Source organism: Ranitomeya imitator, chromosome 2, assembly GCF_032444005.1.
Source record: "Ranitomeya imitator isolate aRanImi1 chromosome 2, aRanImi1.pri, whole genome shotgun sequence".
Lineage (NCBI taxonomy): Eukaryota > Metazoa > Chordata > Amphibia > Anura > Dendrobatidae > Ranitomeya > Ranitomeya imitator.
The window spans coordinates 110052587-110072090 of NC_091283.1; the positions used below are offsets into that span (position 1 = coordinate 110052587).

The window sequence follows — 19504 nt, forward strand, 5'->3', positions numbered from 1 at the left end:
CCCGGTATATAAGACAACCCCCGACTTTTGAGAAGATTTTATATTTTAACTGGAAAAGTTGGGGGTCGTCTTATACGCCCAGTTGTCTTATACGTCGGAAAATACGGTAATTCCAGGGCTTGTGTACCAGGACTAGTCTGGGCGAACAGTCACTCATCTCTGTATCTTGCTTGTATCATACCCACATTGGCATGATTGACAAGCCAGCATGTGCAAGAAGAAAAGGTAGGAGGAAAAATCCCTATTTTTCACCTCTCTCCTCATGCTGATTTTATAACCATGCCACTGTGGGTGTAATGCAAACAAGAAGCAGCGTTGAGTGATTTTGTTCATGGATTGGTACCCATGCGCAAGTGCTTGGATTACAGGGGTTATCCAGGACTTTGCTTATGTTTTAGCTATGGGGCTGTTTTGCCTAGCGCTGATGTCTGCCAACTCATGAACCACTCCTGCCATCAATTTTGTGGCTTCCGTTGATGTCACATCGACAGCAGCTTCGTTTCTGCTCTGCTCTGCTGACAGGGCGTCTGTGCCAATGCCAAGCTGATTACCAGTCGGCTCCCTGCTTCCTAACTGCAGGGAGCTGGCAGTCATTCAGAATGACAGAGCAACCCGGAAGAAGAAAAGCTGCTCTGTTGACGTAAGGTCAAAGGAATTGGCAGAATCTCCTGCTGGAGTGGTCCATGACAACTCTGAGCTGGCAGAGATCGGCGCCTGGTAGAGCAGACAAGTAATTAGCAATTAGCCTCATAGCAAAGGATAAGCAAAATCCTGAATAACTTTAATGTTTACATACAGTACTCTACACTAACACTTAGGTTAAATAAAGGCATGATTGGAAATGTTAGGCAGCTCTCCAATTACATTTTAAGGGTAAATTCCCTTGAGAGGGAAACAAAAGATACTGCCTGCAGCCGTCTACCAGGTACGACAATGGAGAAAAGCTGAGCAACCTACCTATTGAGCGTTTATGACATTGTATAGTGCAGTGTTTTTCAACCTTTTTTGAGCCGCGGCACACTTTTTATACTTAAAAAATCCCGAGGCACACCACCAACCAAAATGGCACAAAATGGTGCGTCCAGGTTTGAGATGAAAGTCTGCAGTCATTCTATGTGACTGCAGGCTTCTGAATTCTCACAGCGCAAGCACTGCACACTTTCAGGATTCTCCCTTGCCGGTGGCCAGAGTGGACGGTCATGACAGCACAAGTATGTGATTTGGATACTTCTGGCCACATTCTAACTAGACGTGTCCGGCCTCAGTCAATTCATTTTCATTGAATGAGGCCACACATGTCTAGTCAGCACGTGACCGCATGTATGGAAATCACCAACATCAGAGAATTACGATAGCAGTGTGCACTGTGAGAATTCAGAAGTCTGCAGTCACATAGTATGACTGCAGACTCATCACAACCTTGGACATCCCCTTTAATGTTCCTAACAAATAAAAATGAGAATTAGTATCACAAAAAAAACACATTTACATCCAGGTACCTGATAGATGACGTTGTTTGTGGAGTCGCCTCTTTCTTTTCATCTTCACCTTGTCCAGATGCCATGATGACTCTTCTCATCCACCGGCAGAGCTCGTTTCTGCAGACTTCCATCTTCTCCTGTCTTCTGCAGCACATCCCGACACAACACCCTTAAAGATAGCAGTGTTATTATAATGTTCCGGAATAACAATATCTGCCCTAGGCTGAGCCCCTGAGTAAATAATTGCCCCTCACTTTATTCCCAGCACATAATATGACCCTCACTGTCCCTCTTATGGTACATGCCATCCACACTACCCTCTCTCTCTTTTCCATACTTCACACTGCCTTCTCATACGGTGTCCCTCATAGAGAGCCCAGTCTCTCTACTGTGCCCCTTCATTACACTCCTCCTACTTGGCATACTGTCTCCTCCTGGCTGTTACCCTCACACTACTCAGTATCTATTATGTGTCCACTCACACTTTCATCCCCCCATACTGTCTGCACACATTTCTAATAGCCTCCTCATGTACATCCCCCCCTGCTAACATACCCCTTTGCTCTCTCCATATTTCCTCCTCACACATTCCCCCGACTCCCCATACTGTCCTCACACATCCCATCACCGTTGCTCCCAGTACTGTCAGCACACATTTTTCCCCTCGCTACTGTGTCCACCCCCATCTCCCCACTCACCCCCATCTCCCCACTCACCCCCATCTCCCCACTCACCCCCACAGAATATATCCACTGCCCTTCCGATAGAATAAATCCATCCCCTTCCACACAGAATAAATGCACCCTGCCCCACACATGCTAAATAAATTCCAGCCCCCCCACGTACACACTGAATAAATCCCCCCACTCACTGAATAAATCCCCCCACACACTGAATAAATCCCCCCACACACTGAATAAATCCCCCCCACACACTGAATAAATCCCCCCCACACACTGAATAAATCCCCCCCCATACACTGAATAAATCCCCCCACTCACTGAATAAATCCCCCCCACACACACTGAATAAATCCCCCCACACACACTGAATAAATCCCCCCCACACACTGAATAAATCCCCCCCACACACTGAATAAATCCCCCCCACACACTGAATAAATCCCCCCCCACACACTGAATAAATCCCCCCACTCACTGAATAAATCCCCCCCTACACTGAATAAATCCCCCCCACACTGAATAAATCCCCCCACACTTAATAAATCCCCCCACACACTTAATAAATCCCCCCACATACTCCCCATAAACCCACCCCACGCTGAATAAATCCCCCCACACTTAATAAATCCCCCCACACACTTAATAAATCCCCCCACATACTCCACATAAACCCACCCCACGCTGAATCTTCGGTGTCTTCAGCTCCACAGCACAGGAGCACTTACCACCAGGTCTCTTCTTTCTCCTGCGCGCCGGATAGTGACGCCAGCAGCGTGATCACATGACTTGATCACGCTGCTGGCGTCGCTCTGACCCAGCGGTCAGAGCCTCAATTGTACTCGCAGCTGGTAATTGTCTGCGAGTACAATTGATCTCCGGGAGCCGGCGCGCTGCAGCTTCTCTGTGCCGGCTGTCAGCTTGACAGTCGGCACAGAGAACAGCTGACTCCCGTTCCCCCGCGGCACACCCGACCATGTGTCGCGGCACACTAGTGTGCCGCGGCACACTGGTTGAAAAACACTGGTATAGTGGATATATTCCTTTGATCTGTCATGAGACTGGCTGAAAACGAAATATTTTCATTTTCTTAATAGAAATGTATTTTTCAAAAATGTTAAATATTTTCATAAAATTATACTTTGGGGAAAAAAAACTAAAGTAGATTTCCTTACAAAAAAATAAAACTCAGTACACATTACTTTTAATGATAACATCATGTACGATTTAGCATTGGGTTAATGGGTGATATGGGTAAACTAATCCTATCAGTTGGGGGACATTCTGCAGCATTGAAACACAATGATGTCGGAACCTGCAAGAAGCGACTGATGGATATATACCTATATACAATGGCATTCCTATACATACATTAGTCGGATCTCCACACTTGACATGTAGATATTTCACTCCAGTGCAAATATTTAGCAGTGAATATTTACAGAATACTCAACTCATCAATTTTTCTTTTCTATGTTAAGAATTCCTTAAGAATTGCAGAATCAATTTTGGGATGTGTTTTCATTATCGTTCAAGACTGTGCTATTTCACAATTTCATGAAGACAAGCAGTTTCTGACAAGTTTCCTGCCTATTGCCACTCATAAATTGAGAGCATTTATCAAAAGTCTAATCTCTTATCTTATGCATGTATACATATATTATGTCAGTCCAAATGGTACGGTTACTGGATATATGATGATTGGAATCATTGTATAGTGGAGTACACCCGCTAATCAAGAACAAAGCTGTGTTGGAATAACTCTTCCACCATGTATTACTGGTATGATCTTCTATAAAATATTTAAAGAGTGGAAGTGTTGCATGCTGTTTCTGGGGCAACATTTTAAGCCACAACCCCAAAATGAGCATGAATAAAAGCCATATATAAGTTTGGTACACATAAATGATTGATTTCCTCTATAATGCAAACCAAATGACAACTGCGTGTCTCTACTTAGCATTACCACTGGTATTTAAGTCACTTAATCTATTTATACAATTGCTTTGTAATGTTTTCTTTTCCTGTTCTGTCCTGATGTCAACGTATCCCAGAACTCCAAGCGGAGAAAGTTCACCGACCGCCATATTTGGGACACCCAAGTGATGGGTGTCTCAATATGGAAACAACTGCTGCTGGTACCAACCTATTGCACGGTACCATCAGCAGAACACCATCGCACCACACACACACACTCTATATGCCGTACGCACCACACACTCACATACTCTTCACACACACACTCTCACAATCACACACTCACACAGCCTCTTGCACGCGGTAACACCAGCGGAACACGCATCCGCCGGGATCAACCAAATGATTCACTGACTGCCGCGATCTTTGTACAGGAGGAGCGCATGTGCAGTTTTAATGTGACCGCTGCTATCTGTGTGCGCAAAGATGGCAGCGGTCTGATTTACAGCTCCTGCGCGAATTACGCGTAGGTGCAGTGAATCATTCGGCTGATTCCGGCCGTAGATGCACGACGTGTCTACAGGCAGAGGAAGCCGGTCACATTAAAGAAGTTTTCCCACAAACGAAATTTCATTTTAAAAATTGACTGTGTCTGACCGTGTTTGAGCATACCACATCTCCTGGGGAGGAAGTAAAAGATAATTCTGACATTACAGCAGGGGATCACAGTGGATTCATTTTGTGAGGTAAAATATTTCACTGACTGTTTTTTAAAATTATTTTACCTCCCAAAATGTATCCTCTGCGATCTCCTGCTGTAATGTCAGTATTGTCTTTTACTTCCTCTCCCGCCCAGGAGCTGTGGTATGTTCGGTACACGGTCAAACACAGATAATTTTTAAAATGAACTTTTGTTCATGGGAAAACCTCTTTAAAAAGCAAATATCAATGCCAACATGGCTCCTCATAAAAAGTATGACAATGAAAGGAAAGCAGAAAAGGCACAACGTCGAAGACAACAAAGGGCAAATGAGACTTTTGAAGACCAACAGCATCGCTGAGACAAAACAATGCATATAAGCATTGGCGTCAAGCACATGTCCCCTAATGCAAAAGTCATTAGATTATCACAGGATGCCACTAGGCAACAACAGCGCCGCATGCCTGCCCCCATCATGACATTACCGCCTCCATCTAGTCATTAATAAAAAAGAATGCAAGTGTACAGTAAATACTTTAATTAGCTATAATTTAATGGATGGTATAGACACCAAAGCCCAAATAAAGTTTTTATATTTCAGAATGCGCTGAAGTAGGGAATCGGGCAGGCTGCATGATCGTAAGCGACTGTGTGTGAGGGTAAGGGAGTTTAAATCTGGCTCATATATGTTCTAGGTAGAGGGAGAAGTCTATCTCCACCATTTGGCAGCCTTTTTTGTGGAATTTTTGGAAAATATGCGGTGTCTGAGGATTGGTGTAGGGTTAGCCACCAATTGCCTCGCTACACGTTGTCCTGGCATTAAAGAGGACATTATTTAATAAAAGTTACATGAGAGTTATCAGGGTAGTCTTCAGGGTCGATGAATAAATGACAGGTTTTGGGATCATTCGTGACTATACATCCTATTATTAAGGAAGTGTATTACTTGTTGCCTGTATCCATTAAGAAAGAAAGAAAAAAGTTGAGGAACAAGGTCAGGGCCGGCTCCAGGTTTTTGAGGGCCCCGGGCGAAAGAGTCTCAGTGGGCCCCCCTCTTAAACACATGCCATGCTTCATGATGCTCAGATACAGCAGAGAAATATACCACAGCCCACGTAGCATATAACACAGCCCACGTAGCATATAACAAAGCCCACGTAGAATATAGCACTGGCCACGTAGCATATGGCACAGGCAGCCCACGTAGTATATAGCACAGGCAGCCCACGTAGTATATAGCACAGGCAGCCCACGTAGTATATAGCTCAGGCTGCCCACGTAGTATATAGCACAGGCTGCCCACATAGTATATAGCACAAGCAGCCCACGTAGTATATAGCACAGGCAGCCCACGTAGTATATAGCACAGGCAGCCCACGTAGTATATAGGACAGGCAGCCCACGTAGTATATAGCACAGGCAGCCCACGTAGTATATAGCACAGGCAGCCCAGCTCACCCACCACCACCGACCGTTGTGGACACAGGATCTGAGCACATGCACTGATGAATGTTGCTTGTCTTCTGCTGCTCGCTGCGCTGGAACTGGACGGTGCAACCGGGTCCCAGACCATGTCGCGACGTGATCTGTCAGCGCCAGCGCTGCTCTTTTTAGTGATGAGCTCCTCACTCTCACCTGGATGAGCTCCTCACTCTCACCTGGAACAGTGCCAATACTTTTGGCCACCCCTTTTTTTATGTTTGGTGTGGAATTATATCCAATTTGGCTTTAGGACAATTCTTTTTGTGTTTTTTTCATTTAAGACAAATTAAATGAAGATAATAATACCAAATAATTTGTGTTTGCAATCATTTTCGGGAAGAAAATGAGTATTATCTGACAGAATTGCAGGGGTGTCAATACTTTTGGCCATGACTGTATACTTGTAGGACATTCAACTGAAGTGATCGAATAACATTTACTAGACAAAATCGTAAATTCTAATCTCATACTTCAGCCTATCCGCTACAAGTTCATTTTCATCTTGCATAAGAACTTTTGAGTGCCAAGTAATTTATTGCTGTATATACAGTATATCTTGGTGTATGCTGAACTGTAGGCAAAAATTTACAAAACTGAACATGAGGTTCTTACTTTAGCCTTCTGATCGGACTGTATGAAGCCCACTACCATGTCTCGGCAATCTGCAGACCGTGAGCTGAAAGCAAAAATAGGTATAACTCCTTTTGCAGACTCCTGATAATTAAAAACGCCTGTGCCAAATTAGAGGAGTGCTGGTCCACACCTTTAAAGCTATAATAAGTTATGGCCCCACTGAGAGGTTCGCCGTGATGTGGCAGTGGGCTTCATACAGTCTGATCAGAAATCAGAACGTTAAACCAAGAACCTCATATTCACTTTTGTAAATTTTTGCCTGCAGTTCAGCATACACCAAGATAAATACTTGTAACACATTCAACTGGAACGATCAATTAATATTTACGGGACAAAATCGTAAATTCTAATCTGATACTTCAGCCTAGTCCGTAGATCATTACCTGCACCTTCACCCTATGATTTTTGGATATGTGGTCTATGTCTATTTTTTTTTTTTCTACAGTTCAGCATATATGCCTTGGTGTTCCACCACAATGCAGTTTCATCTGAAGATTAAAGGGCATGGTGATAATGATATCTAAATAGATGCACTGTTTTGATGTTCACAAGCGTCAAGAAATAGTGTTTGATGCATTGGATCAATTTGACCTGTGAATGTAATGCGGATGACTGAGGCTTCTCCAGTCATATCACTTGAGACCTGAGCTGATTGATAGAAAAAAAATGGCGATGTAACGCTGCCTATACACGTAATACTGTGATCAGCAAAACATATGCTGGTCAATCTTTTGGATCTTTCATATGAACAAAGTATCTTCGGCTAAAACAAATCTAACCTGACAAATTACGTTTTTGGCAGTCAGTGGTCTGCATTGGCTAAACTGAGGTAGGCAAAAATTGAAAAATTTTAGCTTACTTCTATGTCATGTATTTGCAGCTTAATGGCGCTGTCCATTAATATTTTGTTATTGCCGCCTAGACATATAAATGATGAAAATAATTACTTCGCCGCTGCCCCGGTCTTGGCTACAGCAGTCACATGCATTGTACTCAAGATTTCACGGCTGTGGCCTGTAAACCATGGGTGATGTTAAAGTAGATGGCGCAAGCTTCTGAGCCCAGAGATTGTCAGCAACTGTCACCACTGCTGCCAGTCACCAAACACTGCATCAATGGCATAGAGGCATTGCTAGACCCATAAAGGGTGTTTATTGTTGTATTTTTTTGTTTTAAACATCCACAAACTTATGCAGCAATAAAAATGAATCCTGGACAACCCCTTTAACAATACTTCTGATGGCGCTGTTTACATTTTTTGGAGGACACCTAGTCAGCCGCCAGTTGTCAATGGCCAACGATCAGACCTAAAGAGAAAAATAAGAGAAGCCGAGTAGTATTCTATTACGACTGTACTTAGACATCTCCTATATGATACCTGCCTGCATCGCTGAGCTTCTAGTGTTCTGTGTTACTGATGAATATAGGTATTATATAGCTCTGTAATTAAACTTTATATATAATATTTCTTTTATAATAAACTCTATATTATTTCCCTTAAGGAAAAAAATTAAAGAATGTATGCAATACATCATCCTGGGTCTACTTAGAAACCATACCTGCCTGAAGGCAAAGACCAGCAAGTCATGACAGGACAAAGGAGCTTCCATTCTTTCCATGTCAGACCACTGCAGTTTGATCTTTTCAGTAATAGAATTTGCTATACAATACGTAGTCTCTACCATATACTTTTTGATGTAAAAATTCACACTAAGTGAATGATGGTATTCTTTGCCATAGTCCCATTCTGCAGAATAATAATCACGGATTTTAGGACATAACACTCATCCCAATATTTCTCTACAATCTTACCATTACATCACATATGAAATAATTTATCTTCTTTATCAATACTCCACCTAATGAATCTTACTTAATTGCCTACATAAAATTTGTATTGTTTTTCTAACATGAGGTTAATTCTACATAGCAAGGTGTTCATTAAGGGAACTTTTCCTGTTTTTACTAAAGCTCTTTATTAAACAACGCGTTAACAGTAAAACCTTTACGAATGTCTCACCCCTCTTCTTGTGTCCTAGCTCACCTTCATTGAGAGTACTATAGACCTGATATCAGTCCCTTTCTCACTTTTTTTAAATAGTAAATAGTCTTCTAGCGTTTTCCCTAGTTGAATCATTTTTAACTTTTGTGACTTTTTTTGTTCTACTCACTATTTACCGTAAATCATAGATCAGTCCCAGTTTAAAGTGCGGCCACAGTAAATAGAAATAATAAATTACGGTACTTCCAACTTATGACCTATTTTTTACATAATCCTGATTGGAATTACTGAATTATCATGGCTGCCCCTCAGAGATGTCATAGATTAGGGACAGAGATGTGCCCGCTTTTTATTTGTACCTGAGCAGTGTTGATTGAAGTCTTTGATATTGGTTGGTTGTGCATTTTTCGATGTTTTGGGATCTAACATTTTTTCTTTTGCCATATAGGGTGCTTGTACTCTCTGTCATTTATTTTCCATACCCAATATATAGATCACCTGTTTAAACTATGCATACGACATCAGTATATACTTTGTCCTTCTTTAGTTTACTACAACTTGACACTATACGCTCTTCATCCAGCTATGCAAAAAAAGTTTTATCTACTGCATTCTAAGATTAACAGATGGACTATACCAAGAGGTCATCCATTTATATATACGGTATAGAGAAGTAAACATTCCACAAAGGATCTTCTTGGGAGGCGGCATTCTATATATCCTTATGTCATATGTTACCAAACACTTGTCAGAGGTGATTACAGCTCAGGACGTCAATGTCAGAATGAAGAGAAACAGTTATTAATGTGACTGGTGATCTATTTATGCAAGGTTTGTGGGAGCCATAAATGATCTCATATTTATGTTTTCCTTTCACAGGGAGGAAAGAAGACCTATCAGGGGCCATGTGCAGGACGAGATTGCAGCGGGGGCTGCAAATGCTTTCCAGAGAAAGGAGCTCGAGTAAGTTTTTTTCCTTTTACATTGGATGGAAATGTTTGCAGCTAACTCTTATCTCTTAATTTTTTTTTCACAAAGTACATCTGGAGAAACAAGAATCTAGTAACATCTTGCATCTGTACAAGAGACGGAGAACATCTGTGGGACCATGTGGTCCTCTGACCTAATTGGGGGCCTGTAAGACATTGGCTCTTTTACCCTCATGCAGCTGAACATTTGGTCCTGCAGGTTTTCCATCAGATCTGATTACTAGTGTTGTTTGAGCTGTAGGGTCCACAAGATTCTAGAAATGTTGTGTAATTTCACTGTGAATCTATATATATAATATTTTGTCCAGAACATTCCTTTCCAATCTGGACTGTAATCTGTAATGCAAAGGAATAGGCAAATTATAATTATGTTTACATTGTTACATACCAACATGACCGTATGATTAAAGAATGCATTTCTCCATCTAGATCATGGTATGCCATATTACTCCGGAGGTGGTGAAAAACGAAAAACAACATTGTTAGGTTGCTGCCATAAGCTTAACGATGTTGTCTAGTGAAAACACGTTATCACCTATCCACAGAAGAGGTGATGCCTTACTAATCGGTGCTTGTCCCACCGCTGGGACCCACTTTGATTATCAGATCGGGGAATTTATATCCTTAATCGGGAACTTTTATCTCTGTTATAAAATGGAGCAGGTGGGACACCTGAGACCGCTCCATTCATGCTCCATGGAGCTGCTGGAAAAAACTGCTCTCAATGCTCGGCAGTCCTATAAGGAAAGAATGGAGCAGCAGTCGAACATGCACAGGGCCGCTTCATTCTAATGGGAATAAAGGTTCCCCATTCTGCCGATTGGTGCTGGTCCCTGTGATCGGACCCCCATCAACCAACAAGTTATGTCTTAACCTGTAGATAGGTGATGACTTATTTTCACTGGACAACCCCTTTAACAATGCTCCCCCAGGTGTTCCTCCTGACTCCCACATATAAGGAGAGGAAAAGAGTCACTATGAAACCCCTCCCAGCATCCCTGAATACCTCCAGAAACCTTAAAATTCAATATGCCCAATCCTTTTTTCCTCTAAGATTATTATTATTATTTATTTATTTATATAACACCATTGATTCCATGGTGCTGTACATGAGAAGAAGTTACATACAAAGTTATAGATAGACACATTTACGTTGGCAGACTGGTACAGAGGGGAGAGGACCCTGTCCTTGCGGACTTAAATTCTACGAGATAATGGGGAAGAGACAGAAGGTCGGGGGTGCAGCAGGTCAGGTGGTGGTAAGGCGGCAGATCGGGTGGTGGTGAGGCAGCAGAATGTTTATTGCAGGCTGTAAGCTTTCCTGAAGAGATAGGTTTTCAGGTTCCTTCTGAAGGATCCGAGGGTGGTGGATAATTGGACGTGTTGAGGCATGGAATTCCAGAGGATGGGGGATATGTGGGAAAAATCTTGGAGGAGGTTGTATGAGGAACGAGTAAGTGTGGAGGAGAGTAGGAGGTCTTGGGACAATTGAAGATTATGTGAGGGAAGATATTGGGAGATTAGTTCAGAGACATAGAGAGGGGACAGGTTGTGGATGTCTTTGTAGATCAGTGTTAGTAGTTTGAATTGGATTCGTTGGGGAATTGGGAGCCAGTGGAGGGATTTGCAGAGGGGAGAAACAGGGGAGTAGCAAGAAGAGAGGTGGATTAGTCGGGCAGCAAAGTTGAGGACAGACTGGAGTGGTGCAAGAGAGTTAGCGGGGAGGCCACAGGGGAGGATGTTGCAGGAGGTGGCGAGAGTTTGAAGGTGCGGTTTGAAGGACAGGGCAGTGTCGAGAGTTACTCCGAGGCAGCGGATTCCAGGTGCAGGAGAGAACATGATGCCGTTTACCATAATAGATAGGTCGGGTAGGGGAGATACGTGTGTTGGAGGAAAGCTGATGAGTTCAGTTTTGTCTACATTGAGTTTTAGGAAGCAGGAGGTGAAGAAGGAGGATATGGCTGACAGACATGCCGGGATTCTGGACAGCAGAGAGGTGACATCTGGGCCAGAGAGGTAGATCGTCGTAGAGTGTCGTCCGCATACAGGTGGTACTGGAAGCCATGCGACTTTATGAGTTGTCCTAGGCCAAGGGTATAGAAGGAAAAAAGTAGGGGCCCTAGGGCAGAGCCTTGAAGGACTCCAACAGAGACAGGGCGGGATGAGGAGGTAGTGTGGGAGTGAGAAACGCTAATTGTGCGGTCAGAAAGGTATGAGGCAATCTAGGACAGGACAAGGTCTTTGATGCCGAGGGAAAAAAGAATCTGTAGCAGTAGGCAGTGGTCAACTGTGTCGAAGGCAGAGGGCAGGTCGAGAAGGAGGATGGAGAACTGTCTGTTAGATTTGGCTGTAAGTCATTAGTAAATTGTTCAGGACAGTTTTGGTGGAGTGGTGGGGGCGGAAGCTAGATTGGAGGTTGTCAAGGAGAGAGTTAGATGAGAGGTGGGAGGAAAGATGAGCATGGACATGCTGCTCAAGGAGTTTGGAAGCAAACGGGAGCAGTGATATGGGTTGATAGCTGGGCATAGCAGTTGGGTTAACATTAGTTTTTTTGAGGATGGGTGTGATGGTGCCATGTTTGAAGGCAGATGGGAAGGTACCAGAAGATAGCGATAGGTTGAAGAGATGGGTTAGGGCTGGAATGAGCATGTTAGTGAGGGTGGGGAGCAGGTGGGAAGAGATGGGGTCAAGTGCACAGGTAGTGAAGTGTGATCTTGAAAGGAGGTGAGTAAGCTCTCCTTCAGTGATGTTGGAGAGGGAGGTTATTAGGGAAGGGCAGAGGTCTGGTATATTGAGTGGTTGGGGTGGTGGAACAGTAAAGGTTTGTCTTGTTTGGTCGATCTTATTTTTGAAGTTGGTGGCAAAGTCCTCAGCAGAGATTAGGGAAGTTGGAGGAGGCAGTGTTGGGCGGAGGAGAGAGTTGAATGTGCTGAACAGTTGTTTAGGGTTGCAGGTAGAGGTGAGGGCTAATTTGAAGGCAAGTGTAGCTTATTATTTTGCGCTCCATAGTGCAGAAATCCTTAATAAAGTGACCTTATGAGAGGGGAGGCATTTATCTTCACTGAACGAACAAGTAGATGAGAAAAGACATGTTTACCTTACAGCAGGGGTAAACAAAGCATTGGTGCAACATGTGCGGCCGCACAGGGGCCAAAGACGTAAGGGGGCCCATTTCTACCTCCAAAGCAGATGTTGCATTTTTAGGAGCTCTTAGGCTACAAAGGGCCCATATATTGTTCTTGCCCAGGAGCCCTTTTCTGTCTGTGTCCCCCAGTGCCTTAAATGTCGTTTTCTTCAGAATGTGGTGCCATGTAGTCAGTGTTTCTTATGGGATGCTGTGTATTAATAATGAAGGGGTTCTCCTACTAAATGGATCACTCACCAGTTCATCACCTGGACCCCCATGAACTTCAAGAACAATAGGCCTTAAGTGAATGGAGCAGTGGTGCATTTACGTGGCCAAGGTCCCATTCACTTGTAAGGGTCTGATGGAGATAACTGTTATGTCAGTCCTATAGAAGTTAATGAAGGGGTGGTCAAGCATGCAACACCTTTCTATTTACACAGGGGACTTTGGGACCCCCATTATCAGGATTGGTGGAATTCCAGTAGATGGATCCCCTGCATTCATATATTTCTCAAAGAAGTAAAATATAGAAAAGCAGCAAGTATATGAGAAAGAAAACATATTTATATGAGCCACTAGTTGCCAGAAAGTTCCTGTCCCTCTTTTTTAAATCTTTTCTTCAGCTTCAAGAGATATTAAGGTGGTAAGCCCTAATTGTCAACTACCCACAAAGGGAAAAGATTGCTAAGTAGAGAGATATGCAGAACATCTGTTCTGTGTCCAATTACTGTAATTTTGCTGAAAGATCACATTAATAAAGGCAGCATGGCATCTTAATGTGGGTTAAGTGAGCTGATAATATTTTTCTGTGACCGAAGAACAATGGAATCAAGCTCTCTCACAGCTGCTGACCATAACATGGACAGATCGGGAGCTCACATATCTGTCTTCTACTCCTCTCTCAAGCCTTGGCATGGCTGTTTGAACTGGCTTTAGAAGTGTTGACATTGCACTAAAAGCTGCTGGCATCCCTTTTGTCAGAATGTCACAAAGATTTCGTCTGTTTTCACAGACAATCTGAGAACAGAAAGTGCTTCTTCAACAGGCAATCTGGGGACCATATTATCTTCTCCATGTTGGTGTATTTGTGTTTTTCTTGAAGCCGTATTTTGTTTTGCTTAGTTCCTAAAACACATTTAATCCCGTTCATACCAATGTAATTCAGGACTATATTGAGCAAAAAAATTAGCTTTAGCGTCATGTAGCTTGGAAACTTTCATACTTTCAGTGTATTTGCCAGAGGTACAACTTGGGTTTCATTGAGCACTTTATTTTTAGAGTTTTATACAGATTTACTTTTTTTATGTAGAATATGACTAGAAGGACAGAATATTCCTTAAAGAGCACTACACGGTGGCATGTAAAAGTTTGGGCACCCCTAGCCCTCTCCTTTATTAACCTGTTGGCTTGATGTCAGCTGACATTACAAATCCGACATCAACCCCACAAATATTACCCCACTTGCCACAACACCAGGGCAAGTGGGAAGAGCCGGGCAAAGCACCAGAATTGGCAAATCTAATAGATGAGCCTTTTCTGGGACGGCATCAGGCTGGTATTTTTAATCTGAGGAGGCCCAGAATCCATACCCACTTCCCAGCTTTAGCTTATCTTGTTGTCAAAAATAGGGGGAACCCACGCCATTTTTTAAAATTATTTATTTAAATAATTTTAAAAACACTGCATTGGGACCCCACTATTTTTTATAACCAGCCACGCTAACACTGACAACTGAGGGCTGCATTCTGCAGCCATCTGTTTAGCCTGTGCTGGTTAGCAAAAATAGATGGGATCCCACGCCATTTTTAAAAAAAAATTATTTATTGCACGGGAGCCAGTTGATTAATACTTTCATCATTGTATGCCTGCTCTCACTCCTATCGGCGAGAACGGGCGCACGATGATGAAAGTGATACACTCATCAGGCAACGCCTGTGATCAGCGGTTACCTTTTTACCACCAGTCACAGCTGCTGGCTCAGACTCTGTCATCTCTATGACAGTGTGGTAACCACAGTGCACCGACCAGCGGTAAAGGTACCGTCACATTTAGCGACGCTGCAGCGATATAGACAATGATGCCGATCACTGCAGCGTCGCTGTGTGGTCGCTGGAGAGCTGTCACACAGACAGCTCTCCAGCGACCAACGATGCCGAAGTCCCCGGGTAACCAGGGTAAACATCGGGTTACTAAGCACAGGGCCGCGCTTAGTAACCTGATGTTTACCCTGGTTACCAGTGTAAATGTAAAAAAAAACAAACACTACATACTCACATTCCGGTGTCTGTCGCGTCCCCCGGCATCCGCTTCCCTGCACTGTGTAAGCGCCGGCCGTAAAGCAGAGCGGTGACGTCACCGCTGTGCTCTGCTTTACGGCCAGCCGGCACTGACACAGTGCAGGGAAGCAGAATGCCGGGGGACGCGACAGACACCGGAATGTAAGTATGTAGTGTTTGTTTCTTTTTACATTTACAATGGTAACCAGGGTAAATATCGGGTTACTAAGCGCGGTCCTGCGCTTAGTAACCCGATGTTTACCCTGGTTACGAGTGAAGACATCGCTGAATCGGCGTCACACACGCCGATTCAGCGATGTCAGCGGGAGATCCAGCGACGAAATAAAGTGCTGGCCTTCTAGCTCCGACCAACGATGTCACAGCAGGATCCTGATCGCTGCTGTGTGTCAAACACAACGATATCGCTATCCAGGACGCTGCAACGTCACGGATCGCTATCGTTATCGTTGTTAAGTTGTTCAGTGTGAAGGTACCTTAACAAACTTAATTCCGATCAGAGCCGGTGTTTCTTGCGCTGTCACACAGATGACAGTGTGGGAAACACTGAATGTTCGGGCACCCCATTTATTTGAATAGGGTTCTTGTTTGAGTTCAGGTACCGTTCTGGAACCCAAATCGAACTTTTTGATAATGTCCGGGGTACACCCATCACTACTCATCGGTCCACAGGACTTGTTTCCAAAATGCATCATGCTTGTTTAGATGTTCTTTTGCATACTTGTGACTCTGAATGTTAAGGTGAGGACAGAGGAGTGTTTTGCTTCTGGCGACTCTTTCATGAAGGCCATATTTGTGCAGGTGTCTCTGAACAGTAGAAAAATGTACCACAATTCCAGTGTCCGCTATATTTCTCTGAAAGTCTTTTGCAGTCAAATGGGGGTTCGGATTTGCCCGTCTAGCAATCCTATGAGCAGCTCTTACAGAAATTTTGCTTGGTCTTCCAGGCCTTATATTGACCTCCATTGTTCCTGTTAATTGCCATTTCTTAATTTCATGTAGAACTGAGGAAAGGGCAGCTTGAGAACTCTTTGCTATCTTCTTATAGCCTTCTCTTGCTTTGTGGGCCTCCACCATTATCATTGTTAGGGGACTAGGCAGCTGCTTAGAAGAACTCATGGCTGCTGTCTTTGGCACAAGGTTAGAGGAGGCTGGGATTTTATAAAGCGGCAAATGTGCTAAAACAACCCAAACAGCCAATCTATGGATTACCAGAGAAGCACCACGCAGGTAATAGAGTAATAGATTATAAAATGCCTTTATTAAATATTAATGGCAGGATTAAAAACAAAACATCTATGCGCATAAAAGGACTAGAAAACAACGCATATAATTGCTTTACAGCTTAAGTATTAATGGCCGACCCTATTTATATATAGATATATAAATCCCTCAAAAGTGGAATTGAAAAATAGTGTGTAAATATAAAGTCATCAAAACTGTGTACTTGAATAATTCATAAATCAAAAGTGTATCAGATCCAGTATACTAGCTATTGATCCCGTTCTACGCCCGGGTGGTCTGCATTTATATTGGTATATGGTCTCCATCCTGGTATGTGCTGCTCCATCCTGCGCCCCCATCCTGTCATGTGCTGCTCCATCCTGCGGCCCATCCTGTCATGTGCTGCTCCATCTTGCGTCCCCATCCTGTCATGTGCTGCTCCCATCTTGTGTCCCCATCCTGTCATGTGCTGCTCCCATCCTGCGTCCCCATCCTGTCATGTGCTGCTCCCATCCTGCGTCCCCATCCTGTCATGCGCTGCTCCCATTCTGCGTCCCCATCCTGTCATGTGCTGCACACATCCTGCGTCCCCATCCTGTCATGTGCTGCACCCATCCTGCGTCCCCATCCTGTCATGCGCTGCACCCATCCTGCGTCCCCATCCTGTCATGCGCTGCTCCCATCCTGCGTCCCCATCCTGTCATGCACTGCTCCCATCCTGCGTCCCCATCCTGTCATGCGCTGCTCCCATCCTGCGTCCCCATCCTGTCATGTGCTGCTCCATCCTGCGTTGTCATGCGCTGCTCCATCCTGCGCCCCCATTCTGACATGGGCTGCTCCCATCCTGCCACACTCAGCTCTGCTACATCTGCCACACTCTGCTCTACTACTACCACACTCTGCTCTACTACTTCTGCCACACTCAGCTCTGCTACATCTGCCACATTCTGCTCTGCCACACTCTGCTCTGCTACGTTTGCCACACTGTGCTCTGCTACATCTGCCACACCCTGCCTGCTACATCTGCCACAATCTGCTCTGACCCGCTCAGCCCCACTGCCTCTGACCCGCTCAGCCCCACTGCCTCTGACCCGCTCGGCCCCGCTGCCTCTGACCCGCTCGTCCCCGCTGCCTCTGACGCGCTCTGCGCCGAGTGCTGGGGGGCCTGAGCAGGCGGGGACACCAGGGCGCTGTGGGGGTCAGGTGCCGGTATCGCCGCCAGCTCAGGCCCCCCAGCACTTACTATATTCACCTGTCCTCCGTTCCACCTCTGCGCGCCGCCATCTTCCCGGTCCTCTGGCTGTGACTGTTCAGTCAGAGGGCGGCGCCGGCGCGCATTAAGCGCGTCATCGCGCCCTCTGAACTGAAGGTCACAGGCCGAGGACCGGGAAGATGGCGGCGCACAGCGGTGGAACGGGACAGGTGAATATAGCCGATACTCACCCTCCTGGCGGTCCCTGCTTCTCTGTTGGAGATCGCGGTGTGCGTTCAGTGTTAAAGCATACCGCGATCTCCCGGGAGCGTCACTCTGTGAGGCCCAGACTGCGCTTGCGCTTGCGCAGTCTATAAAGGCTTCGGACAGAGTGACGCTCCCAGCGTTATATTATAGATTATATCATACAAAGTGCAGTGTGCAAAGCAGCAATTAACATACCAAAGATTGGTCACACAACAGGGTGTTTCAATAAAGCTTAAAGTGCAGTGTGCAAAAAGAGGGATGGAGAAATACGGTACTTAATATCTACCTTAAGGGGTCGTCACGTCCCGTAATTGCGCACCCCGACATGCTTTTCGGAAGTTATCCTGACGAAGTGCAGCATTATATGGGGGCAAATATCTCTATGGAGCATCTTATGGGGCCATGTGCAGCATTGTATGGGGCAAATATGACTATGGAGCATCTTATGGGGCCATGTGCAGCATTATATAGGGCAAATATGACTATGGAGCATCTTATGGGGCCATGTGCACCGTTATATGTGGCAAATATTTCTATGGAGCATCTTATGGGGCCATATGCAGCATTATAATGGGGGCAAATATCTCTATGGAGCATCTTATGGAACCATAATCAGCATTTGTGCAGCATTATATGGGACAAATGTGTCTATGGAGCATCTTATGGGGCCATAATCAGCATTTGTGCAGCATTATATGGGGGCAAATATCTCTATGGAGCATCTTATGGGGCCATAATCAGCAGTTGTGCAGCATTATATGGGGCAAATGTGTCTATGGAGCATCTTATGGGGCCATAATCAGCATTTGTGCAGCGTTATATGGGGCAAATGTCTGTATGGAGCATCTTATGGGGCCATAATCAGCATTTGTGCAGCATTGTATGTGGCAAATGTCTCTATGGAGCATCTTATGGGGTCATAATCAGCATTTGTGCACCATTATATGGGGCATATTTTAATATGGAGCATTTTATGGGGCCATTATTAACCTTTGTGCAGCATTACATGGGGCGTATTGTGTATGGAGCATCTTATAGGGCCCATCATGAACTGTATGCAGCTTTATATGGGGCTCCTGATTCAATATGGATATTCAAAAACACTTAACCTACTGATGTCTCAATTAATTTTACTTTTATTGGTATCTATTTTTATTTTTTACATTTACCGGTAGTTGCTGCATTTTCCACCCTAGGCTTATACTCGAGTCATTAAGTTTTCCCAGTTTTTTGTGGCAAAATTAGGGGTCTCGGCTTATGCTCGGGTCAGTTTATACTCGAGTATATACGGTATATTACAAAGGGAATGTGAAATCTTTAACTTTAGGCCTAGAGATCATTTAATCTTCAACTTACTTAACTGTTCACAATAAGAGTAATTTTGACCCGGGGTGCCCAGACTTTTACATGCCACTGTAATTAGACAATTATATAGAATCAGTAATGCTTTCTCTCCAGGAGCCCCTGGCTGCCATTGACATGTGAGATTTTTAGCCACAGCATCAAAATTCTTTGT

General features: G+C 44.3%; 1 protein-coding gene across 2 annotated transcripts in view; it reads left to right on the plus strand.

Moving 5' to 3' along the window:
* The window catches only part of COL4A6 (collagen type IV alpha 6 chain), a 362338-nt gene that overhangs the window by 130533 nt on the left and 212301 nt on the right, over window positions 1-19504 (plus strand). For both annotated transcript variants that reach the window (XM_069747144.1, XM_069747145.1), the window contains exon 4: window positions 9775-9858. In XM_069747144.1, coding sequence (XP_069603245.1) covers window positions 9775-9858 — 84 coding nt within the window. The remainder of the gene's footprint in view (window positions 1-9774; window positions 9859-19504) is intronic.